The 27,946-nt window shown below is 37.2% G+C and overlaps 1 protein-coding gene across 1 annotated transcript in view; it reads right to left on the bottom strand.

Moving 5' to 3' along the window:
• Positions 1–5: 5 nt before the first annotated feature.
• The window catches only part of MSL2 (MSL complex subunit 2), a 37,988-nt gene continuing 10,047 nt past the window's right edge, over positions 6–27,946 (bottom strand). Inside the window, exon 2 of the mRNA XM_030873421.3 lies at positions 6–4,400. Coding sequence (XP_030729281.1) covers positions 2,809–4,400 — 1,592 coding nt within the window. The 3' untranslated portion in view covers positions 6–2,808. The remainder of the gene's footprint in view (positions 4,401–27,946) is intronic.

Genomic DNA, 27,946 nt, shown 5'->3' with positions numbered 1-27,946 from the left:
GGGAAAAGAAATTTTACTTTTCATCGGTTGTTAAACTTTTACTTTTCTTCAGCGAGGTCACCAACGAGTTATTTTAAGAAAACTAAGAACACAGTGAAGGAATTCTTTATCCTAGAACTGTATTACATCTCTGCTTAGAGATGTAGACCTATGGAAACTAATCAAAAAGATTAGCTCTAAAACTGTCAGCTTTAAAACTTCTGTCACCTAAGGTGAAAGATCATTGGATCATTTATGGTAATTACAAGGACTCAAAAGAACAAGTGAAGATGAGTCATATTAAATGCTGTTATTGTTTTGGTGGTTTTAAATCCTGTTGAAGTAAATCCAGTTACTTCAGTAATAATTTCTCAATCATCCCTTGTTAGCCCATTGGTCAGCATTCCTAAAATAACTCACGGTATAAAGAAAAACAACGCAAAAATCAAGGCACTGTAATTAATACTCTTCCCCAAATGCATATAATACAGGCCATTCAGAGCGTGCTATCCCAAACTCCTCAGTATTCTACAACATAGAATTACAAAACTAACATTTATTGATAGATTTAAGGTGTAATACAGGTTTCCAAAAGTGTGGCAGTGAGAATACCAGCATAAAAAAGAGAAACTTGTGCTAAAAAAAACCTGAATTCATCATTGGCAATATTACATAACAATCAAGGCCCTCACATACTAATGATTTTCACTTTATCTATATTGCCAACCTCCCATGCATCAAAAAACACAAAACTAAGATTATCAAACTTGGGAATCAATAAAGTACTCAAGGAATTTTAAAATCATAATATTAGGAAAATTTGGGAGATTTGCAAAATTTATCCTAATCATCCATGTGTACAATCTCATTTCTAGTCATTTTTGCAGTGATCATTAGTGAATAAAGAACAGATTTACAAGTTTATATAGCAGGGCATCTGCGTCCAACACAAAATTGTTACAAACTTTAGGCAAATACATGTTTCATAAGACACTGCTAACACTTAGAGGAATTAAATAAAATTCCGAAACTTGGAAAGCAAATAAAGACAAGACAACTAAGAAGCATTTTCCACCATTTACTCTTGTTATCAAAAATAGTTCAACTCTTCTCGCAAAACAAAAACAAAATAGTACATACTGGACACATACATCACATTTTTCTTCCTATGGCTTTAGCCCACCCCCACCCACCAAAAGAGACAAAAAAAAAAAAAAAAACCCAACAACAACAACAAAAACAACTCTACCTGACCACATTCACAGAAAATGACACCAGGATACACTACAAAACAGAAGGTGTCATCTGCTCTGTGTCCAAAGGTTTCTTCTCCATGTCTTGTACTAGGTGAGTAACCATCATTGAACATGCTGTGTGCCAAATCAAAACATAACTTCAACATATGTCAGATCTCAGGAGAGGTGGTGAACGTAGTAGAAACTGAAAATTTTCCAGCAGTATTTTTCTTTAAATAAGCACTGTCAAAGCAGCAACTCTTCTTTTAAATCATAAGGTCATTTCTTTACAACCTAGTCAGTCCTTGTTTTATTTGGGCTGTGCTCTTTCAAGCAACTGACTAGATTTCCCTTCAACAGAATGTTGTGACTCACTTATCTCCCCCATAAAAATTACAGGAAAGAAGTGCATTTAAACTGAAACATAGTTTGTGCTTTACATGCAAAAGAGTATTCTAAAGAATATCCTCCTAGCTTCAAACCCAACTAAACGCACAGGCTTCATAAAAAGGCATTTTTATTAGGCCTCTATAAAGAAGTCTCCACAATGAATAGCACCCTAAAAAAAAAAAAAAAAAAGGAAAGAAAGAAAAAAGCATATTCAAAATAAAGTCTGTGGCAAACAGAGGAAACGAAAATCACTTTGAAGTGGCCAATGGCAATAGGTATAATGCATAAATCTGAGTAACTTTTGGAGCATTATTCTAAAATTATTTTAAATAAATCCCAATTTCTAAATAAAATATTTAAATAATTTTTTAAAAATTTCTGTCACATACCATAGTCTAAATTCAATTACCTTCAGAATAGAACTGTTCTTCTCCACTTCATTTATCTTATTAGAACATTGCTCAAAGTGAAGGATTTTTTTCCCCTAGAAATGAGTCAGACTTAACTAAAAATGGGGATCAACTCAGAAGAGTTTTGTGGCATAAACAGTTAAAAACATCTGCAGTCTGACAGAATTTCAGTTTGTTCACTTTTAAAAGACAGATTTCTTCAACATTCTAATGAGGGGCAATTTTTCTTTCATAATACTGCTGATTTAAGAACTGCTACATACACCAGTAGCCAATTTTCATGATTAGAAATGGTATTATGTCAGCACAAAGGTTGAGCTGGACACATCAGCTTTTCAACAGGAGAAACATCAATGGCATCTGAAGGTAGCACTGAGTCTCCTGAACAAACTAATGGTTACTTTTTCACAAAATATGAGCACAATCTTTATGGACTGACTAGATACCACTTCCTTACATTTAATCATAAACTTTGATTATGCACAAAGCATGACCATAAACAGTGAGGTTAATGTTATTTTCCTTGCCAAAGTTCGTTTTGTATAAATCAGTTGCATCAGCATTTGTTCTCAAACTATGAGGTTCTGTAAGAACTAAGGACATATAGTTGTAGGGTTACTCCTCCATTATCTGCAAACTATTTCCCCGACACTAACACATATAACTTAGCAATGAAAACACTTGATACAAGTGATCTATATGCAGGAGCTCCGGCAAGTTAAACCAACAAAACCATAGCTGCCGTAAAACTGTAGCTATTTCCCTACCAGAGGTAGGTTTAAAGACCCACTGATTTAACAGTCGAATCTCATGTCTATAGCTTCATCCAAACTTTTATCATCATGTGTACTGGCAGCTAAAAACGTTGTTACTGGGGACCCTGTGACATTAATTACACTGGTGCTGGTACTAGCATTGCGCACAGCAATGCTAGTCACGTTAATGCCCAAAGTGAGCCTGGTCTGCTCCAAGGCCTTTTCTGGCACAGCAAATGCCTCCAGCTTCTTCTCCCCATTGGCCATATAGGAGTTTTGGCAGCCACGACATATACAATCTAAGCAGGCTTTGCGGTTAGAGTAGCAAGGGCAGCGTTGGCCGCGGCATGTAAGAACACTTGGATTTTGAGTAGCACGCCCACATTTACACCCTTTCTTTTCCTGGGGTTTTTTATACACAGTCTTGGTAGGACTTCCTGGCATAAAATGATGACTAGGAATCTTTTCCTTTACTGTTTTGTCTTTTTTAAGAATACCTGGCTTGGTTTTAGAGTGAGATTTCTTGGATCCATGTTCATGACTCTTTTTCATGCTTTTAGCAGATAAAAGTACAGTTTTGCTGATTTTGGGTGTTGTGCCTCCATTGGGAACAGTTGCTATAGGTTGAAGAGAAATTTTGCTCTCCCGTTTCACTGTCACAGGAGCAGATGCCCCCAGTGTTGGGCCTCGGATAATGGTAGAAATTGGAAGTGGCTGAACTTTCTCACTGTCGCTTTCTGATCTGGATCGTTTTCTATTCAATTTTGCTACCTTCGGAGTTGCTGCTGTACATGATAACCCATGAAGTGCAGGACTGGTGGACATAAAAACATTATGGCTAAGAGACTGGGAAGAAAGCTGCAGAAAAGGTCCATTGGATACAGTGGCTTCCAAGTTGGGCTGCAAATTAGGGCAACAGACTTCTGTGTTTGAAACAGTTTCTAAGCTGCGGAGTACTTCCTCAACACTCAGTAACAAAGAGTCACCAGGTTTTATATCTTCACTGAAACTGCAAATATCAATGCCTGTGGAGCATAAGTCAGTGGCTACCGTGTCACAGACAGGTGGCAAACTGTCAGACAGATCCTCAGTTTTTATGTCAACAGTGTTACATACATCAATTGTATTTGAATGTTCAGGTGAAGGAATATTTATACCAAATCTATCTATTGAAAGCCCATTATAAGTAGGCAAACCATTGATAACAGAACTGCCAATAGCAATGCTGAGGGTGCTTTCAGATACTGGAGATAAACTAGCTTGAGGATCAGTTGTGGGTTCTGAGGTCGAAGGTAAAGGGGAATGTGTCAAACACAAAGTAAAGGATGAATCTGAGGGTTTTTCCGTCTCCTCACAAAACAATGATCCATCATTAAGCAAAGCCAAAATATCAGAAGAACAGTCGACTGCTTCTATTATATCCCGTGCCAATGTAGTCTGTGTTATATATTCACAGAGTTTTTTGTAGCAGTTCACTAGGATGCTTAACTGCTTGTTTTCCTCAAACTGCTCATAGTCTTTGCACCAGCTACATGAAGGCTTCATCATCATTTTCTTGCCTTTACAACTTTTGCAGACATAGTGTTGGCAGGTGGAGTTGGTGGGTGCAATAGGATCTTGTAGCAAATGTCCTAAGAAGGAAAAAGGAGGAAAGCAAAGATTTTAGTAAAATAAAATTTATAATTTCATATACTGAAGTTGAGATTATAAGTAATCTATTAAAGTTAAGATGGATTAAACTCACCAGACCAGATAACAAAACATGTAACTTACAGGAAACAGAAAAATACTCAATAGCTCACTTCACTTCCATGCCATATTCCCCATTCCTTTATCTCAAACAGAATCTTCCTCAGTCTGCATTTCTCCCCCAAATCAGTATGTTCTGGTCCACTTTCTTATTCTCTTCTCCAAAGGCTAGAAAGAGGTGGTGATCAGTCACTAAAAGCACAAACTAGGCTTAAAACTCTTGGGACCTCAACCTAACCCAACTGTTGGTAATGCCACAACATACTGAGCACAGTCATACTGTTTATTTTGTGTTAGACATGGGAAAAAGATAAGAGCAAGAGAGAGTTAGTCCCTGTCCCCATTAAACATCCTTTGAGGGCACTAATCGTTCAGTACAATGGCATCTTCACAGAAAAAAGTACAATTTCAAACCATTTCATTGTATATACCAGTCATAAACTAAGAGAAGACCAAAATATAGTTATGATGGAAAAGAACTATATTCATTTATTAAAAAAGGAAATATTACTAAATTCTTTTATAGAAAATCAAAATACAATGACAATGGAAAGAAGTGTTTAAATGTAGTTTAAAAAAAAAAACAGAGTATAATACTGGGCTCAAAGTCTTCTGACAGAATACACAATGACCGTGGTCATGAACCACAAGTATCCAAAGTATAGCAATATAGTATAAAAGTGAAAGTGATCCCCCAACTTGATATAACTCCTAAACTATAAATGATCTATACATATGAATTAAAAAGGAGAAAACAACTAGCTCCCCAAAGAAGCAACTGCTCATTGGTTCCCAATTCAGGACAAATAGTAATTAACTCAAAGCAGCACCTGTTTTCTTATATACATTACATAATTTAAGACTGGGACAGAAAGTACTTCTGGTTATAGCTAGTGAAATCAGCAAACCCTCTCCCTTAAAAGCAACTATAAACCTGAAAATTTTTGACAAAGAGTCGTTTTCACAGCCAAAGACATAAAACCATGTGAGAAGCATTTATGTTTGAAAAACTGATTTCAGGTAAGGACAGTGGGAATCTGTGGTGTTCTGTTCCGGGGCTACCCAGGTTCTACCCTACCACCCAGCTCTATCAGTGTTACCCTGTGAGAACCGGAAGCTGCTGTGATGGAAGGGGACTCATTCCACTTAGTACAGAAGACAATGCATAAACATGGAGGCATTATCACTGGAAGTGACTTGTCAGAAGCTGGCCAGTTGGGGAGGACAAACGGCTCAGCTCTTACTAGCCTGAGGTTACACAGCTCAGGTTAGACAGAGAGGCCTCACACAAGATGGCAATTTTCCCCTAAGTTGATCTATAAATTCAATATAATCCCTTTGAGAATCCCACGTGGCTTTTTCTTTTTTAAGAAATTAACAGAATGATTCCAAAATTCATATGGAATCACAGAGGACCTGGGACAGCCAAAACAATGTTGAAAAAGAACAAAAAAGTTGGAGGACTTACACTACTAACTTTACAATCTTCCATAACCATAGTAATCAAGACAGTATGGTAATAGCAAAAGGATAGGTACATAAATCAATGGATCAGAATAGAGAGTCCAGAAAGAAATTTACATTTATGGTCAACTGATCTATTTGACAAGATTGTCCAAATAATTCAACAGGGGAAAAGAGTATTTTCAACACACTGTGTGAGACACTTTGATATCCCAATGCCAAAAAATAAACATATACAATATACACAAATAGTAACTCAAAGTAGATCATACACATACAAATCTAAGAGCTAAAATTCAGAAGCAAAGCAAAATGCAGGAAAAAACCATGACTTTGGGCTGGGCAGTATTAGATGCATCATCAAATGCACAAAAGGGGAAGAAAATTGTAAAATGGATATTCACAAAATAAAAAACTTGTGCTTCAAAAGTCACCATTAAGAAAATGAGAAGATAATCCATGGACTGAGAAAAAATATTTGCAAACTGTATATCTGATAAAGGGCTTACAACATGATACATTAAAAACACTTTATGCAAATCAATAAAAAGACAACTCAATTTAAAAATTGAACAAAAGATTTGAATAAACATTCCACCAAAGAAAATATATAATAAGCACATGAAAATATGCCAGTATAATTAGTTATTAAGGAAAGTGAAACTATGGCATACTGCTACACACCTACTAGTACGGATAAACTCAAAATGAGGGATAATACCAAGAGTTGGCAAAAATGTGGAGAAATCAGAACCCTTCTATATTACTGGTGGGAATAGAAAATGGAAAATCACACTGGGAAACAGTTTGGTAGTTTCTTTGAAAGTTAAACAGGGCTTCCCTGGTGGCGCAGTGGTTAAGAATACGCCTACCAATGCAGGGGACACTGGTTTGAGCCCTGGTCCGGGAAGATCCCACGTGCCGCAGAGCAACTAAGCCCGTGAGCCATAACTACTGAGCCTGGGTGCCACAACTACTGAAGCCTGCGCGCCTAGAGCCCGTGCTCCACAACAAGAGAAGCCACCGCAATGAGAAGCCCGTGCATCACAACAAAGAGTAGCCCCCGCTCGCCACAACCAGAGAAAGCCCACGCACAGCAACAAAGACGCAATGCAGCCAAAAATAAATAAATTTATTTTTTTTAAAAGTTAAACATTTACCATACAAACCAGCAACTCTACTCCTAGGAGCCTATTTGAAGACAAATGAAAATATACATCCATATAAAGAGATGTTTGTGAATATGCATAGCAGCATTACTCAGACAAAAACAATCCAAATGTCCATCAACTAGTGAATAAACAAAATGTAGTATATTCATACAAAAGAATACTGCTCAGCAATTAAAAGAACTATTGGTACAAGCCAAATCATGATGAAGTGCAGAAACACTGTGTTAAGTGAAAAGCCAGATGCAAAAGAGTACATTATTGTATTATCCCATTTATATAAAATGTCTACAAATGACAGAAAAGCAGAAATAGTGATTGCCTAGGTCTGGGGGCAGGAGCATGGGTTAATTGTAAATGGGCACAATGGAACTTTTGGGGGTGATTAAAATGTTCTAACATCATATCGTGCTGATGCTTGTACAACTCTAAAAATAAATAAATAAAAACGCCTTAAGACAAGGCCCCAGTAGTTACAGAGTCCAACCTTCTTTCTACCCAATACAGGAATCCCTTAAAGTAGCAGACTTAATCTAAGGAAGGCTGTAGGGGATATTAATACATACAGAGAGATGTGTACACGCTTAAAAGGATAAACCGTAAGGTTAAAAAGAAATACGTCATCTACTGGCAAGGAGAGATTGAACAAAGTGAAAAGGGACAGCATTTCACTATTCTAGGTTTAATCTGTTTGGTAGCATTTAACTTTTAAACCATGTAAATATTTTACATAATTATATAACAAAACTAAAAAATTTAAAGGAAATTCCTACAGATCAAAAGTAAAATGTACCAAAACTGTAATTTCTTATCAAATTGATGGTATAACTATTCAGTTAACTACTTCAAATGACTTTAAAACAGAAAATTGACTCTAACGTTACATCCTTGTTTTGTTTTCAGAAATTACATTTATTGGTGGTAGTGTTGATAGTTATTATAAAGTGTTAGTGTCTAATTGTAGGATAAAGTAAATGCTGATGTCCTTGAGAATCTAGATATTTTTTTTAGTAGGAGGAAGGAAGTCATAAGATGTGAAAAGTAAAAAATCCTGTAGTCCTGAATTTCAATTGGATTTATCAGTATGAACTCATGTTTTCATCTTAAAAGTACATATTATACACTGAAAAGGCGTGGCAACAGTGGCAATGAACTCAGATAACCATGTTGAAAAACAATTTCTTATTCAAAGGAATCAGAGCTTCTTGGACAAATGGCTGATTCTAGATCTGTGGCATAAGTTAGACGAGATGAGTTTTGATTACCTTCTTATGCCGGAAAGCAAGGAAACTATCAAAGATCCGGATAACATTAAAGGGACTCAGGAGCAAACCTCAGAGGTTTCCAGTGACCAAAGATGAGAAAATCTGAGCATGCATAAATGCAATGGAATATAAAGCACACCTAAAATGTTCAAATCTCTAGAGTTCATTTAAAAAAAGGAAAAAAAATCAGACGCTAGTGAACCAGCTCATTAGTTTGAAAACTGGTAAATAAAGAGCAAGAAGCAAGTATTTATTCTGATTTACCTTACCTATATATAAGCTAAACCACCAAATAACCAAATCACAGATGAGAAGTTTCTCTTTATGGGAATAATGTAACTAATAAATGAAGAATGACATAATTTGAATGTCATCATTTTATAAGCCCTAATGATTTGCAAACTGTACAAGCTAAGTGATAAGTAAGGATTACCTCTTCTGGCCTTCATTCCATCACTGATTTTCTTTTCACCAGTCATGTCAATCAAAACCTCCCGGGAGGTACCAAACATCTTTAAAGGACTTACACCCTCCACATCTGTGTATTCTTCTACGAGATTTTAGGAGACTATGCCTAATACTAAGAACTGAAAATAGGTTAGAAAACACTAAAATTATCACTTATTGATTCATAATTCCACCACCAATGAGTTCCTAAGAACTTCCACTATGTGGTCTCATATTACCTACTGGATTGCCCAACCATTCCTCAACACAAATATTTGAAATTTTAATCTATCATTAAAGATGCCTATAGGCAAACTTGTTTTATGCACTCAGCTAAGTATCCTAACCCTCAAAAGCGTCCCAGAGGGTTCTCTTTACACCTCACAACAAAGGCAGCTCCAGTGATACAGGAACAAAGAAAAAGTTCAGAGGCTTCTTAGAGCTGGGGTAAGTGTTAGCCATATACTTACTACATGTCCCTAAGGAAACTCCTCCCTGCAAAACTAAGAAATGTCAGATAACACTTTTAAAATTGTAAATATACATCTTATACTAGAAAGTAAAATGGATGGGCAATCTTAGTCAAGTGGAAGTGCATCACTTACTGGCAGACTGTACTATAAAAACTGGGTAGTATTTGGGGAAAGGTTTAATTTGCTTTAGCTTACATCATGTTCGCTATAGTTTCACACTCAAGTACAAAAAGACTTGCTCAAAACACATCTTCAGACCTTAAAAATTTATAGTTCATGACAAAAAGTTTTCCCACTGCACTGCCTTGAATTCTTAATCTGCAATATATCACAGGAATTATCTTCCTTTACATAATATCAATACAAGTTGTCTTCTAACTAAATGAATTTGATATTATGTGCCCTGTTTAAATAATACTAAATGATGCTATACTGACCCTAAAAATACTAAAGACTAAATTTCATTTTTACTCTTCACTTTAATAGAAGTTACTAATTCCTTTTTTATTCTCCCTCTCCTTCACTTTTCCCATCCCCAAATCACCCAATTATAATTTGAGACTAAAATTTCATTTTAGATTACCACAACAGTCATTCTGGGAATTTCTGGGAATACATAAATATTGGCAAGAAATTTGCTAAGATATTTAATATCAGATTTTTTTAATGCTCTTAGCTTGGTGAAACTTTTTATTATAGTAGTTTCATAAAGTCAGAAAGTAGTATAATTAATCTTCATATACCTATGTATACCAGATTCAATAATTATCTAGATTATGCCACATTTGCTTCATCTACCCATCTTTTGTTCTTAAGTATTTCAAAGCAAATCCCAGCAAACCTCTAAATACATCAGTATATATCACTACAAAGTACATTTTCTTATGTAATCGCAATGCCATTATCACACCTAACAAAATCAATTATTTAAATAAATTTTAAACCAAATTTAGGTTTAACTTAAGGGAAAAAAATCTTAAAGCCCTAGAAAAGGGCTTTAATTCTGACATAAAAAAAAAACCATTTCAAAAGTTATGTTCTTCTCAGTAAACATACTTTTTAGCCATAAAACGTTCCTTCTATTAAACAGATTTAACATAGACATTCAAATCACTACTTTACAGTATTAATAGACCAAAGGTAGCACTTGGACTGGTTGCCACGCACTTTATCCTTACCCCTGAGAAGAATAACTGACAGCATCAAGAATTACAAAGCAGCCTAAGTTTGAAAGAGAGACCCACAGCACCAAAATAAATAAGCAAACTGTAAGTAGGTCTCAAATCAGCTTGCCCCTTTCTCCATACAAGGGATAGGCACAACTCCTTAGTATAAGCAAACAAAGATATGATTAGTTTTGGCAAACTCTTCTAAATACATAACTGATTCCAACTTCGAACAAAGCCACTGGTAATTCATTCACTTCAGAATACCATTGGTAAAAGTGGACCATACTATAAATGTTATGCTGACATGCAGACTACCAAGTAAATTATGCCTTAACTGCTTCTGAAACAAGATCTTTTATTCTCCTTTGTACAGTGATTGTGTTTAACCCCACTAATATCCTGACCAGATGACTGGGGGAAATTAAGTTTAAGAAGTGCGGAGAGAGGACACAAGAAAAAATAAAACCAATAATGGCTAAAATGCTTAGCAAAACTTAGTGAATGACTAAAAAACGATCTTGTGAACACTGGACCTGGCAATAATAATGATCATAAAATAAAACCTACAAAAGCTACAAAAGGTTAAAATCTGACAGGGACAAACTAGATGTGAACAGCAACAGAGAGACTACAAAATCAATTCCTCATTCTAAAGCTTACATGGAAAAGAAATGATCCCAATGAAAATAATTTCAGTAAAATGAAAACTGAAAAAAGTAGAAAATGGTTTAAGGAATTAAACTATCTCAATGGCTTAATTTTGTCATTTGACCAAAAAAAGCATTATATAATTCTAACAGGCACAAAAAGAGCACTGATCAGAATCAAAACATTCTGTATTTACCACCACTCGTCCAGAATTCCTTCTCCTGGTAATGCTTCTATTACAGCAACAAGGAATGCCTAATCAAAAACCTCAGATAATGCAAGTAATTTTTTATAAGCCTCATTTGTTGTTGATGAGATGACACTTCAGGATCAGGGAAAATTAGCCAAGTCTCATATAAACAAATCCTAACGTCACTATCAGAAAGCAAAAAATGCACAGGCAGGTCACGGTTAATAATTAAAACAATCATACCATTTCTCCAAGAAGCATTCTTGGAAACCAGAGTATTAAACAGTCAAGGAATTCACAGAAAGAAATAAATCTTATGATACTCAGATATATGGTATATACGGAAAAGTATCTGGAAAGAGGGAAAAAAATCAGTATAGAACTCCACAGCTGTCAAATATGTGGTATCCTACAAAAGAGAGAAAGCAGTTTTCTGCTTTTACTGATAATGTAAGCAACATGAAACAGAAGGGATATCATATAAGATACATTTCTACATACTAACTCAATAAAATATGCTTTCCATCACAGCTTAAATTTGCTTCCCAACAAATGGACCCACATCAAAACTGATTAGCAAAATTAAAGGTTACCAGATACTTATATTAAAGCTCTAAGGCAAAAGGAGGAAAAGAATAAAAATGAAAAATTTCACTTGCTAAAATATAATAATTATATTCATTGAGATTTTCTTAAAATCATTACTAAAGGAACTTTAAAAAAATAGTACTAACTGGTTATCTTAAAATACTCAAAAAAGTAGAATTCTTAAATAAGAAGTTTCTAGGTTCACTTATGTTACTGATTCTAAAGCCGATTTCCTCAGCAATCACTACTGAATAAGATAATGTACTTTTCATCAGCCACTCCTTTCCAAATGGCCTAAATAACTGTACTGACCACCTAAATACAGACAGTCACACAGAAAGAAATACAGAAAAAGAAGAGAGAGGGGGAAAAAAAAAAAGCTTTATTAGCAGCAAAAAGAATTTTGTTGCCAGCCAGATCACATTGCTGTGAAACTCCTGAATCCAAGAGAGGACAGTAACTTAAGCAATGACAAAACATTTCAATGAATGATGACAAGTGGCACACTTGGTCTTGGAAAGGCACTCTCAAATGTTGCAGACATAAAAACTCCAAATATTTTGTTCAGAAATGCAGTCTTGGATTCTTCTGCTATGCAAATCTCTCCTGCACCATAAGGGCAAGGCTCTTTTTTTATAGACTCAATCTGACTCAATTTGTTTCAAATATACGTCATACGTTTCCATTTTCTACAGTATGACCAAAAAAGAAAAAAATTCTTTGTCCAGATTTTAAATTTTCTCAAGAGAAGTCAATAAAGGGACTTCCCTGGTGGTCCAGTGGTTAAGACTCCATGCTTCCACTGCAGGGGGCATGGGTTCAATTCCTGGTCAGGGAACTAAGATGCCACATGGCAAGGCCAATAAACAAAAAAAAAAGTCAATAAAAACGTGTGAGCCTGATCTCAAAGCGGGGCGGGCAGCGGGTGGCCTTTAATTTACAAAAGGTGATAAAAATGAAACTGCAGAAACACTAGTAATGAATGATTGGGCAGGGAGAGGTCAATTAAATGCCAAGATCTTTGTTCAACATGTTTGAGAAGGTTCCTTTTTGTTCCATTACAAAACATGTTCTTTCTAATAAGAATTTTTTCCTGTATGTTTGGCACTATACAAATTGATCCTTTTCTTTCATTATATTATTACGTGACTCTTTCAACATTTACCTGAATATTTCTCATAAACACGAAAAACTGGTAGATGTTAAATCCTTTGAAGCAGGGGTTCACAGCCTGCTAGGAACCTGGCCACAAAGCAAGAGGTGATCAGCGAGCGAACGAAGCTTCATCTGCCGCTCCCCATCACTCCCCATCACTCGCATTACCATCTGAACCATTCCCCCCTGCCCCCAACCGTGGAAAAACTGTCCTCCCTGAAGCCGGTCCCTGGTGCCAAAAGGGTTGGAGACCGCTGCTTTAAACTTTACAAATCTGTTACAAATCAAAGAAGTTTTAAAGTTCATCATTGTTGGAAGTCAGGTTCCTAGGCAGTGAAACTCTTGGGAGAGAGGTCAGTGTGCTGAAAGTTTATCAGGTGAGGAAGGAAGGGGCAGAAGAACAAATTAGGCTGGGATGTATCACAACGAAGGCCTCAGATGACCCCACAGGGAGCTCTGAAGCTGGGAGGGCTCTTCAAGGTTGTCCTATGGTGGCACATGGGAGCCAGGTCTTTAATGGACTAGTCTTTGAATGCAGGCTACTCCAAGGAAGGGGATGTGAGCTTGGGTGAGTGGCTCTCTTCAGCCAACAGCAATTCCCAGGGAAGTCTGACAACCCCAGCAACACTCCCACTAACTAAGAAAATGAAGTCCTTCAGTCCTGAAGTGGGGATTTGGGTAGTGTATACATAGCATCCACTACAATTAGCAATTTTAACTGTCCAAATCTGATGAATATGAGTAAAAAAAAATGTAATAATGATGATGTACCTTTAAAAATGACTAGCCCTTGGGCTTCCCTGGTGGTGCAGTGGTTGAGAGTCCACCTGCTGATGCAGGGGACATGGGTTCATGCCCTGGTCCAGGAAGATCCCATATGCCGCAGAGCGGCTGGGCCCGTGAGCCATGGTCACTGAGCCTGTGCGTCTGGAGCCTGTGCTCCGCAACGGGAGAGGCCACGACAGTGAGAGGCCCGCGTACCGCAAAAAAAAAAAAAAAAAAAAAAAGACTACCCCTCCATTCCTTGAACCTATAAAGTGACTAAATATCTAAGTTCTTTCTAGCTCTAAAATTTGATGATGCTAAGATTTTATGGCAAGATCTACAATGTATCAGAAGTCTTGCATTTGAATACCATTAACTGTTTAGGTGATAAGTATTATCAATATATTAGAGTTCTATCCTGTATACTGAAATTTTCGATAAAAGTTTCATAATAAAATCCAATGAAAGCCTGCATATTTCCACTTCCCTGTATATTTTCATAATTTCAAACTTACCGACTTAACATATTTAAATATTCTCAAGTCTGATGATCTTTCTTCTTTTCAAAACCCTTCCTAAAGGTACAACTAAAAACTGTCCAAACAAACCAAAAAACAAAAAATACCTTCAACCTGCAAGCAGCCTTTAAAACCCAAATTCTTTCGTTTTTTTGTTTTTTGTTTTAAATATTTATTTAGTTATTTAGTTATTCATTTGGCTGCGCTAGGTCTTAGTTGCTGCATGCAGGATCTTCACTGCAGCGTGTGGGTTCTTTTTTTTTTTTTAAGTTGTGGCATGCGGGATCTAGTTCCCTGACCAGGATGGAACCCAGGCCCCCTGCACTGGGAGCACAGAGTATTAACTGCTGGACCACCAAGGAAGTCCCTAAAACACAAGTCTTTGGAATGACATACGCGGCCTTTCAGAATCTAGCCCACACCCACCTTCCCCCCAGAATTTTGTAACATTAAGCTTTCTCCACAAACTCCATACTCCATTCTCACCTGGCCATTCCAAAACAAGCAATGCTTGCTTACTCATTCCTCTGTGATCTGCTCTTCCTAGAATGTCCTTCTTCCTTCCTTGCATGGTAAACTATTTATTTATTTATTTATTTATTTTTTTCTGCGTTGGTTCTTCGTTGCTGCACGTGGGCTTTAGTTGCGGTGCATGGGGGCTACTCTTCATTGCGGTATGCGGGCTTCTCACTGCAGTGGCTTCTCTTGTTGTGGATCACGGGCTCTAGGCTCGCGGGCTTCAGTAGTTGTGGCACGCAGGCTCAGTAGTTGTGGCTCCTGGGCTCTAGAGCACAGGCTCAGTAGTTGTGGTGCACGGGCTTAGTGACTCCGCTGCATGTGGGATCTTCCCAGACCAGGGCTTGAACCCGTGTCCCCTGCATTGGCAGGCAGATTCTTAAACCACTGTGCCACCAGGGAATTCACTAAACTATTTACTCTTTAAGGATTGACTCAAATATGACCTCGGAAAGGAAGCCTTCCTTAATTCCTAGCCCTCAAGTTTGTTCAAAAAGCACTTTGCACATTCTCCTATTATAGCACTTATCACATTATATCGTCACCATTCACTGGGTCTCACTCAAGGCCGGAAACTTATTTATCTCTGTATCCTTAAACCAGTGTTGGCACATAAGCCAGCAACTAATAAATGTACAATGAATGAATCATAAAAAGCACACTAGAGTTGGGAGTGACCTTGGAAATAAACTTGTCCCATGGCCTCATTTTAACCAAGATGGCCTTTCATAAGATTACATAGCTAGTTACTAGCAATGAGAAATAGTAGCTTAGTCTATTGATTCCCAATCTAGTATTCTTTCTACTTAACCAGCAGCATCCCTACTTCCGCTACTAAGTCCGTGGCATCCACTGAGACAATTTTAGCTTCTTTTCACTTATCAAAAAGAATGATCACTGAAACTGGACCATAACAGAAATCAACATACTAACCACAAGATGTAAAACCTTTTGGGGGAAGGAGACAGAAGAACAGGTACTGGCAGTAACGAATAGTGAGTGGGTCAGGAAGAGTGAAACGAAGGGGAGAATGGATGACCAATAATAGTTTTGTGAGAGTCAGGAAATCTTTACTGCATAGAAATTGGAGCTACAAGAGTCCTGCCTGGATTCTCTACACACCAAGCTTAATTTTTAAAGTCAATCTTACATGTTTTAAGTGAACATATATGCTATAAAGCACTGTACTACCTCCTCTGTAAAGAAAGCCCAACAAAAAAACCCTCAGCCTGCATATCAGTCTATGAATTTACAGCATGAGAAATCTTAGCTAAAGACTGTATATATATATGTATATATATACATATATATGTATATATATGCATATATATACATATATATGTATATATATGTATATATATATTAAATGGGTGTTATATATATAATATTAAGTATAAAATAATTAAAATATGTACAGTTGGTTTTCGTAAGTGATATCACTTTAGAAAGCATTATTAGTAGTAGCAGCATTAAACTGATACTGATCAACCCCAATATATACATACACCTTATTCTTCCTGTGGTGTGAGAGTAACTATGCTGACTCCGAGTCATATCCATTCAGCTTAGATTCAATCAATCTGTAACAGCATTATCAAGGCACATATAAAGACTGGGAGAATATACTTCTACTGATGTCAAAAGTCTGACATAGGGCCTGAACAATAATCCTTCCATAATCCAATCCATTGATCTAAATATCCCCATTCTCCAACTTTTCCAAATGAAGAATTGTTTAGGCTATCTTCGTTTAAGAAAATATTCCTCTTTCCTCAATCACTTCAACGAGTAACTTCTGAGGCCCTGCTATATGCCAAGCACTGTGCATTTAACAAAGGATACTTGGACCTTTTTTACATCACTGAATTACAGCACCAAAATTATACCTCAAAATTAAAGATGTAAAGTATGTCTTGAAACAATAGTAAGAAATCTCCTAGATACATAAACACATGGGAATAATAATCTGGATTCAGCTAAGAACAAAAATGACAATACCATAAAAAGATCTTATGTATCACTTAGCAAATGGGCATAGATGAATCAACTGTTTTAGACAATTTAAACTGTCCTTTTTAAAGTTTGTTTTTAGTTTTACAAAACCTGTGCCCAATATACTTTTTTGCAGACATACGCTGAAGTCTAAACCTCTTAAAAATCTTTTCATTAGGCGAAATTCATGAGTATGAATGCTACTCATTGGGTTTGACATATATACACTAATATGCATAAAATATATAACTAATAAAAAACTGCTGTATAAAAAATAAAAAATTCAAAAAAAAAAGAATAAGCTCAAATCAAAGAGAAATGAATTTGAAATCAGAGAACCCTCTTAAGAAGACAGCACTATTTTCCTCTTGGCAGAGCTTCCTAACCCAGGTCTGTTCTTTTTAAATTTTTGACTAAGCAGCACTTTAGAATATGTTCCTTTATACTTTAACACAATTTATTTTAGTAGTAAACCAAAAAGCAAATACATGCCTCAAAAAATCAACAGGTCCAAACAACAAACTAAAGTTTCAAGGAAATTATTAGTTCTCTAATTAAATATTCAAGCAGCTATGTTCTAAACCACTATTAGCCCCTGATCATCTGGATTCCACAAACCTGTAAACTTTTCTTTAAAATATCTAGCACAAATAATTTCGCAGTATGACAGGAAAATGTGCATTTTAATTTTAAAATAAGGGAATATTATAATATATATGCTCTGGTCACTAAAAATGGTGACACAGAGAGGTATTTTGACCACGTGACCCAGTAATTATTTTAAAGGTCATTGCATCACTTTAAATAACTAAGCACTACTATACTGAGAGACCAGTGATAGCTAAACATGTATACCAGGGGAGTGGGTGGTGAAAAAAAAAAGACAAAATCCGTGTTTCCAGTTTGGGAAAAAGATTACAACCAGTCTGCAGAAAAATGAAAAATGGAAATCGACTGTTAAATATCGCAATTTTAAAAGTATGAACGTTACTCAAGCCAAGCTATTTACTGCACATCTGAATGGTTAAATTTCAGAGTTTAACTTTTATGTCTTTGGTCAACCTACAACTATGAAAAATACTTCCTGATACTCTTGGATGTATCAACAGTTTATACAAAGTAAGTAAGCTTCACCAGTCAAGTACTATTATAACTAAAAAACCAAACACTGACCGTACATTATTAAATGGATGATATATAAACCACAACACATTCATAAACTCAAGTCATGCCTCATTTCACATTCTAGTAAGAATTAAAAGAGAATGCCAGACACCATTTATCTTAATAATTATGCAGGGGAGATTTTGTAGAGTGTTTTGTGGTTACAGAGCACTTCTGTAATATTCTGTTATTTTCATATTTTAGCAAAGCCATGACGGTCTCTCGTTAAATTATTACCAATACGATAAAACAGGCTAGTCAATTAGGCACAATTAAATCGATTCTCAGCTCAACAACAAACGTTAATTGAATAAATCAATATTAAGCTAGTTCCAAATTTCCCAAACTGGTGTTCCACTGTACCAGAATGCATTAACAGGTTTGCTTTAATATCCTCCTGGAGAGTCATCCCCAAATTTACATTAGTGTCTTAAAACTGAAAACTACCAATGTCAAGAAACTTGCTTAACACAGCATTACTTAAATTTATTGGCACATGTTTTTTCGTTTAAGTACACCTATAAACCTCACATAAGGAGTATTCAAAGACAGCACTACTGTTATCCATGGATTAGTATTAGAATCACCTAGATGGCCTGCTTCAGACTGACTCAATAACTGCAGATACTGCCCAGGAATGTGTATTTTTAAAAAGCTTCCCAACAAATTCTGATCCACAACTGGGATTAAAGATACTTTAACCTTTTTTGCCTTGATGAACTGGGACTTTTTTTTTTTTTGCGGTACGCAGGCCTCTCACTGTTGTGGGCTCTCCCGTTGCGGAGCACAGGCTCCGGACGCGCAGGCTCAGCAGCCATGGCTCACGGCCTAGCCGCTCCGCGGCATGTGGGATCTTCCCGGACCAGGGCACGAACCCGTGTCCCCTGCATCGGCAGGCGGACTCTCTCAACCACTGCACCACCAGGGAAGCCAAAACTGGGACATTTTTCTAATCAGTTAAGTAAGAAATGTGATTAAAAGATTTCAAGAAATTTTTAAAATAAACGTATTATCAAAGATTATACTATAAAGTTCATTTTAATAAAACAAAGAAATTTTGACTTCCCACTAACAAGGGCTACATCTTGCTTTATTTAAATAATGTAATAAACGCATTTTGGCAATATATCTATTTTTAAATGACCTCTCTTGTTTATAAACTCATGAATGTTAAAAACATAGGCTAAAATTGAATATATTATGCAAGGACAAAGCTGTAAATGTGACTTGGTTATTTGTAATTCTTGTATCTTTTACAAAAAAAAAAATTTTTAGTGTTCTGTTACTAAATGATAAACTAAGGGTGGCTTTAGACTGGTATTTGCAAACACTTCAAATAACACACAGCAAGTGTAGTTAGTCTTTATTCTCTAAAAATAAAAGGCCATACTGTATATCACTATGTATTCTCCTGCTAACACTGCTTTTTGGATAATTACCTACACCTTGTGGATATGGAGAATATTAAGAGAACAAAGACAATTTACACAGAAGAATAATAATAATCATGAACCAGATATTTGGAATCATTAGTATTTTTATGTTCCTCATTACCTAGTATTTCAATAGCAACCTAATTTTCTTAATGTTTCTTGTCCCCAACCAATGATCCATTGAATGGATATATGAAGAATTGAGAAAACTAAGACAATACGACTAAGAATTAATAAAATACGTGACTGAGTATTAAAACGACTTAAAACCCTCACGGCAGAAAGGATTTGGCAGAATTATTAACTGGTATGGCATGTGATTTGGTCCAGTAGTCATGTGACATCTCAAATTGCCTCACTTTAGAGGAAGAAAAATAGTTAAATTATCTTCTGTTTTTTAAATAACGGAAACCTTTTACTACATGAACACTATGGAACACCTTCTTGAACCCAATTCACTAAAACTGATTTGGGGGAGTTGTTTTTCAAGTCTATAGTGGTGAGCTCCAGTGATCTGTTCATAACCCTATCCAGCTCAATGTTTTAAAATCAAAACCTCAGATGCAAACACTGAAGGCATCTTTCAATGCTCCCACAGGTTTCAGGAACAAATCTAAGTTCTTTAGTTGTTATAGCACTGTCCAGTAGAACTTTTTTATGCAATGATGGAAATCTTTTACATCTACAGTAAGGTAGCTATTACCCACATGTGGCTACTGAGCACTTAAAGAAGTAGCTCAGTATAACTAAAGAACTTTTTAAAATTGTCACAACAGCTAAGTGGCTGCTATATAGGACAGTGTAGGTTTAGAATATAATCTGATTCTGCTTCCAGACGAAATGGAATAATTATATTTTGTTTCATTTTTGTTTCAGTTGGGAGACTTACTCTCCCAACTGAAACAAAAACTGGACAAAACAATGGTTTTCAGATATACTGGGCAACAGACACCACACATCAGTAATCCGTGCATGGAGGAACAAATGAGCTAAGCCCTACAATTGCCCCAGCTTGCTGTCTGGAGACAATCTTCAGGCCACAGCACAAGGAGGGAGAACCAAGACAAAGCCCAGTAGTCTCCCGGAGTTGAGAAGACAGAGTTGCGAAGACAAGGCAGCTGGACTTCTCAGGGCAGAGTACTAGAGATGACAGAGCCGCAAAGAGAAAGAACACTGTATTTATAGATGGTCTCTTTCAAATCTTCAGCTGAGTACTGAATGATCAGCACATGTTTATAAGGAAATTACCCCAGGATGGAGAAAGAATCCCCAGAAAGGAACAAAAAAAACAATCCCTATAACTCAAAGGCAGCAGAACAATTCCTATTCCCACCACCTAGTGTGTGAAACCTCATTAATTCATGAGGCATCAGATAGAGTAGTCAAAAGGTTCTTGCCTCAAGTAATGCAGAAAAATTAGCCCCTAAAGGCTGCTCTGGTTCCACCTAAAAAAACACTTAAAAACAAGCCTTGAAAGGATCAAGGATCAAACTATCTGCAAGTAACTTAACCAAATTCCAAGAACAAAGCTCAAGAATATTTATAGTACAAAAATACCCACCCACAAGGTTAAAATTTTACCAACAAGGTACCATTCACAATATCTAGCATCCAATCAAAATTAACTCGGTATGCAAAAAAGTAGGAAAATATGACCCACGCAGAGAAGAAAAACCAAAGAGCAACAAAACTTCTACAGGATTACAACAGAACAGTAAAAATTAACTATGTGACTATTACATTATACATTCTCACTATATTCCATATGTTCAGAATTATTTTATGCACCTAAAAACAGAACTTCAAAATACATGAAGCAAAAAGTGATAGAAATTCCGAAGAGAAACTGATAAATCCATAATTACAGTTAGAGATTTCAACATCTCTCAAAACATGAAAATAGAAAATCAGTAATGACACAGAAGATCTAAACAACACCATCAACCAACTTATGAAAATGTTTTAATTGACCATAAACACTGTGAACCAATAACTATTCTGACTGCAAACAAGATAAATTAACGCTGATTCTTATACAGGTAAGGTCTCATAAAATAATTCAAGATCCCAACGACATTAGAATTCTACAGTTAAAAATAGATAGGGCTATTTTGCAGAGTAAAATTTAGCTCCCTACCCCAGAGGTATTCAGGAAAAGGCTTAGGTGAACTTTCAAGAATATTACAGAAAGCGTTATTTGATGTGAAGAAATGACTGTATGATTTATGGTGCTTTCTGTCTAAAGCTTTATAAATTCTCATCATGAAGAATAATCTAGTAATACCTTCCTTGTAAAACATATGTAAAAATTGAGCTGGCAAGCTCAATGACGCTATAAAAGGATCCCTGAAACAGCTCACAGCTTCTGGTGGATAGACTATGCCAATCATATCCTATGTCACATCCTGAATAAATTCACTCACAAGCTGGACAACCAACTGATTAACTGTAGAGGGGATTCAGAAATCCAACACAAGGATATCTGAATTGGAATGCTCCCTTCTAACCCTAGAATCCCATATTATATATGGCCAGAGTCCCAAATTTCAGAACAGCAGACAGAGATTTAAACTTCAAGGGAATGGCATTTAGCAGGATTGAGAGGAGGTCAAAAGCTATACCCCGGACCGCCCACCTGCACATGCAGGATCTTAGTTCCCCAACCAGGGATCAAACCCACACACCCTGCAATGGAAGTGCACGAGTCTTAACCACTGGACCACCAGGGAAGTCCCTAGGTATGCCTTTAATTATTGCAAAAAGAATTTTAAAACTACTTGACTTTGCCAGAAAACCTAAGTTATTTCCAAATTTGACGCCAGACAACATTTTAAGTGCACATTTTTTGTGGTTTGTAACAATAAAAATAGACAAATGCTAACTGATAAGACAAACTAAATTCAAAACACAAAATATATGCTGGCTATAAAACTAGATTAAATACAGGTTGAGATAGGCAGATATTCCAAATCTGCAAAGATTCAACATTTCTGAACAGAAAGGCAATGAACTAGAATAATTCTGTTAAAATATTACGAAGTCAGAAAAAGGAAAAGATGAGGAAAATGGTCAGACATACACTAATTAAGGTGAAAAAAATTATCTGAATTAATTTCCTAACATGGGAACAACAAAAAGAAATCTTTAAAAGAGGAAAGCCAATAACAGAAACTAAACAGTTAAGAAATAAAGTCAAAGGTGATGGACAAAGAGAAAAATATAAATTAAAATAAAGATTCTGAAATACCACCTTTTAAATTAAAAGATAAAATTTAATCAGACCTCACAAAAACAGATTAAATCATACATTAAAATGTAGCCAGGTGGACTCTGAGGGAAGGTGTCAACTGAGAAGCTAATACAATAAGGCATTAACCAATTAGTGATAGTATGCTATCAATGCAATGAAAACAAGGAGTGCAAACACAGGAGGAGGACTAAATGTTCAAATTAATTTGAAAGAATGAAAACCACAACCCCAAGACTCAAAAAATATGTTGTTTGTTTTACTATATCAAACAGTATATCCTGTGATTTTAAAATCAAGGTTTCCAGGAAGGGGCACAAAATTAAAGTTTTTAGATTTTAGCCTTTCCTAAACATATTTCCAATAACATTTCCTCACTAATCCCAACTCCCAGGCACCATCAAATTACTAAACACTGTCTCATCCTTCTCTTCATTCTCCTCAGGCCCACACTAGATCCGGTCTATTTTCTCTCTTAATTGAATCCTCTCCCAAGCACCTGATAAGCCAGGTTTTATCAGATCTTCCATACAATTCAGTACTTTCTGTCAAGTATATACCCTGTGAAAGCACTGTACTAGACATGTATATAAATTTAAGGATAGAAAATATTTAATCTATTCATAGTGAAATACGCCTAACCAAAGACAAATTGTAATACAGTGTACCAAAAAATTAAGCTGTTATGATAACCATAAAGAGGACAAAATTTTCCCTTTGCGTTATCTTATGTTGTTTCCTTTTCACTACCACCATTATTCCGGCCTCTATAATATGGATACATCTGATATCCTTCCTAACTGGGTTTCACCACATTCCAATAATCAATCCTATATTCTATCCCAAAACTAACCTTTTTTAATACAAAATCTATATATAACATCACTCTCTTACTTAAAATATTTCTCAAACACAACAGGGATTTGCAAATTCCCCTACCCATATCAGGACAGGGGGGAGGGGAGCGGGGGGGGGCATAAAATGCACATTACAAGGCCCTGCCCACAGAGATTCCAATTCAATCAGCCTGATATGATAATTGGGAATCTGAATTTTAACAATCCCTTTAGGTTTGATTTAGGTGAGCTATAGAGCACACTTTGAAAAAGAACAGGTCTACGAGGTAAATGTCAAATTCCTTAGCCTGGCATCAAGGTTCCCTGTAAAAAGGCCCCGAGTTACCACTATAGGGCAAGAATGGACTCTCTTCATTAGAGATAAACTTGATTTTCTGCAGCCTCAACAAGCCAATGTTCTCTCCCTCAAGTCTTGCTGAAAATGTTCACTTTTTACCATTCCTCCTGGCCTAGCTCAAGCACCTAGCTTTTCACCAAATTGTGAAAAGGAGATTTTTCTTAGGAAAAGAAACCAACAGTTAAATTAATATATCTGACATAAAAAAAGTAGCTGCCAGAACACAGTACTAAATATTGTTCTTCCTTAACCAACCTACTAGATAAATGTTCCCTAAAGAATTCTTCCCAGATCAGAGAGAACAGGTAAACTTAAGTCCCAAGAAAAAACTGGTAAACCAAACTGCTTTAACCCCAGTGAGGGTTGCCCAAACTTTGACCCAAACAGTTATTCAAAAAAGTTACGTGAGGGGAAAATCTCACTTACTGTTAATTTCTGAAATTTTTACACATGTGACAAACTTAACTTACGAGTAAGTTAATATTACATCAATATTGGTAATAACATAAGTGCCTCTAACACACAATAATTGCTGGTTTACTTATGTCTTCCCCATAACACGAGCAACATATGGGTAGGGGCCATGTGTCTTAATTCATCTTTTTATTCCAGCACTGAGAACACCACAGTGATTAATAAAGATTTTGTGAGCAAAAAACAAAATTTTTTTCAAGATAAAAAAATGATAATGATTCTCCAAAGATGATATACAAAAAGCCAAGAAGCATATGCAGGAGAGAGGGGGAAGATGGCAGAAGAGTTAAACGCGGAGATCACCTTCTTCCCCACAGATACATCAGAAATACATCTACACGTGGAACAACTCCTACAGAACACCTACTGAACGCTGGCAGAAGACCTCAGACCTCCCAAAACGCAAGAAACTCCCCACATACCTGGGTAGGGCAAAAGAAAAAAGAATAAACAGAGACAAAAGAATAGGGATGGGACCTGCACCAGTGGCAGGGAGCCGTGAAGGAGGAAAGGTTTCCACACACTAGAAGCCCCTTCGCGGGCGGAGACTGTGGGTGGCAGAGGTGGGGGAGCTTCGGCGCTGCGGAGGAGAGCGCAGCAACAGGGGTGCGGAGGACAATGCGGAGAGATTCCCACACAGAGGATCGGTGCTGACCAGCACTCACCAGCCTGAAAGGCTTGTCTGCTCTGGGAGCTGAGGCTCGGGCTGTGGGTCGGAGCACAGGGAGAGGACTGGCGGCCTGAACACAGCCTGAAGGGGTTAGTGCACCACCCCTAGCCGGGAGGGAGTCCCGAAAAAAGTCTGGACCTGCCGAAGAGGTAAGAAACTTTTTCTTCCCCCTTTGCTTCCTGGTGCGAGAAGTGAGAGGAGAGGGGATTAAGAGCGCTGCTTAAAGTAGCTCCAGAGACGGGCGCGAGGCATGGCTAAGAGCGCGGACCCCAGAGACTGGCATGAGACGCTAAGGCTGCTGCTGCCGCCACCAAGAAGCCTGTGTGCGAGCACAGGTCACTCTCCACACCTCCCGTCCGGGTAGCCTGTGCAGCCCACCACTGCCAGGGTCCCGGGATCCAGGGACAACTTGCCCGGGAGAACACACGACGCGCCTTGGGCTGGTGCAACGTCACGCCGGCCTCTGCGCCGCAGGCCCGGCCCACACTCCGTACCCTTCCCTCCCCCCGGACAGAGTGAGCCACAGCCCTCGAATCAGCTGCTCCTTTAACCCCATCCTGTCTGAACGAAGAAAGGATGCCCTCCCATGACCTACACGCAGAGGTGGGGCCAAATCCAAAGCTGAACACCGGGAGCTCTGCGAACAAAGAAGAGAATCGGAAATCTCTCCCAGCAGCCTCAGGAGCAGCAGATTAAATCTCCACAATCAACTTGATGTACCTGCATCTGTGGAATACCTGAAGAGACAACGAATCATCCCAAATTGAGGAGGTGGACTTTGAGAGCAAGATTTATTATTTTTTCCCCTTTTCCTCTTTTTGTGAGTGGGTATGTGTATGCTTCTGTATGAGATTTTGTCTGTATAGCTTTGCTCTCAACATTTGTCCTAGGGTTCTATCTGTCCATTTTCTTAAAAAAAATTTTTCTTAACAATTACTTTTTTATTTTAATAACTTTATTTTACCTTACTTAATTTTATTTTATTCTCTTCCTTTCCTTCTTTCTACTTTTTCTCCCTTTTATTCTGAGCCCTGTGGATGAAAGGCTCTTGGTGCTGCAGCCAGGAGTCAGGGCTGTGCCTCTGAGGTGGGAGGGCCAACTTCAGGACACTGGTCCACAAGAGACCTCCCAGCTCCACGTAATATCAAACGGCGAAAATCTCCCAGAGATCTCCATCTCAACACCCAGCTTCACTCAACAACCAGCAAGCTACAGTGCTGGACAACCTATGCCAAACAACTAGCAAGACAGGAACACAACCCCACCCATTAGCAGAGAGGCTGCCTAAAATCATAATAAGTCCACAGACACCCCAAAACACACCACCAGACGTGGACCTGCCCACCAGAAAGACAAGATCCAGCCTCATCCACCAGAACACAGGCACTAGTCCCCTCCACCAGGAAGCCTACATAACCCACTGAACCAACTTTAGCCACTGGGGAAAGACACCAAAAACAACGGGAACTACAAACCTACAGCCTGCAAAAAGGAGACCCCAAACACAGTAAGATAAGCAAAATGAGAAGACAGAAAAACACACAGCAGATGAAGGAGCAAGGTAAAAACCCACCAGACCTAACAAATGAAGAGGAAATAGGTAGTACCTGAAAAAGAATTCAGAATGATAGTAAAGATGATCCAAAATCTTGGAAATAGAATAAACAAAATGCAAGAAACATTTAACAAGGAACTAGAAGAACTAAAGATAAAACAAGCAATGATGAACGACACAATAAATGAAATTAAAAATTCTCTAGAAGGGATCAATAGCAGAATAACTGAGACAGAAGAACGGATAAGTGACCTGGAAGATAAAATAGTGGAAATAACTACTGCAGAGCAGAATAAAGAAAAAAGAATGAAAAGAACTGAGGACAGTCTCAGAGACCTCTGGGACAACATTAAACACACCAACATTCGAATTATAGGGGTTCCAGAAGAAGAAGAGAAAAAGAAAGGGACTGAGAAAATATTTGAAGAGATTATAGTTGAAAACTTCCCTAATATGGGAAAGGAAATAGTTAATCAAGTCCAGGAAGCACAGAGAGTCCCATACAGGATAAATCCAAGGAGAAACATGCCAAGACACATACTCATCAAACTGTCAAAAATTAAATACAAAGAAAACATATTAAAAGCAGCAAGGGAAAAACAACAAATAACACACAAGGGAATCCCCATAAGGTTAACAGCTGATCTTTCAGCAGAAACTCTGCAAGCCAGAAGGGACTGGCAGGACATATTTAAAGTGACGAAGGAGAAAAACCTACAACCAAGATTACTCTACCCAGCAAGGATCTCATTCAGATTTGATGGAGAAATTAACAACTTCACAGACAAGCAAAAGCTGAGAGAGTTCAGCACCACCAAACCAGCTTTACAACAAATGCTAAAGGACCTTCTCTAGGCAAGAAACACAAGAGAAGAAAAACACCTATAATAACAAACCCAACACAATTTAAAAAATGGAAATAGGAACATACATATCGAATATTACCTTAAATGTAAATGGGTTAAATGCTCCGACCGAAAGACACAGACTGGCTGAATGGATACAAAAACAAGACATATATATATATATATATATGTGTGTGTATATATATATATATATATATACACACATATATATATATGCTGTCTACAAGAGACCCACTTGAGACCTAGAGACACATACAGACTGAAAGTAAGAGGATGGAAAAGATATTCCATGCAAATGGAAACCAAAAGAAAGCTGGAGTAGCAATTCTCATATCAGACAAAATAGACTTTAAAATAAAGACTATTACAAGAGACAAAAAAGGACACTACATAATGATCAAGGGATCAATCCAAGAAGAAGATATAAGAATTGTAAATATTTATGCACGCAACATAGGAGCACCTC

The sequence above is a fragment of the Globicephala melas genome, chromosome 4, assembly GCF_963455315.2.
Source record: "Globicephala melas chromosome 4, mGloMel1.2, whole genome shotgun sequence".
NCBI classification, from domain to species: Eukaryota; Metazoa; Chordata; class Mammalia; order Artiodactyla; family Delphinidae; genus Globicephala; species Globicephala melas.
This window is presented reverse-complemented; position numbering and strand designations above follow the sequence as displayed.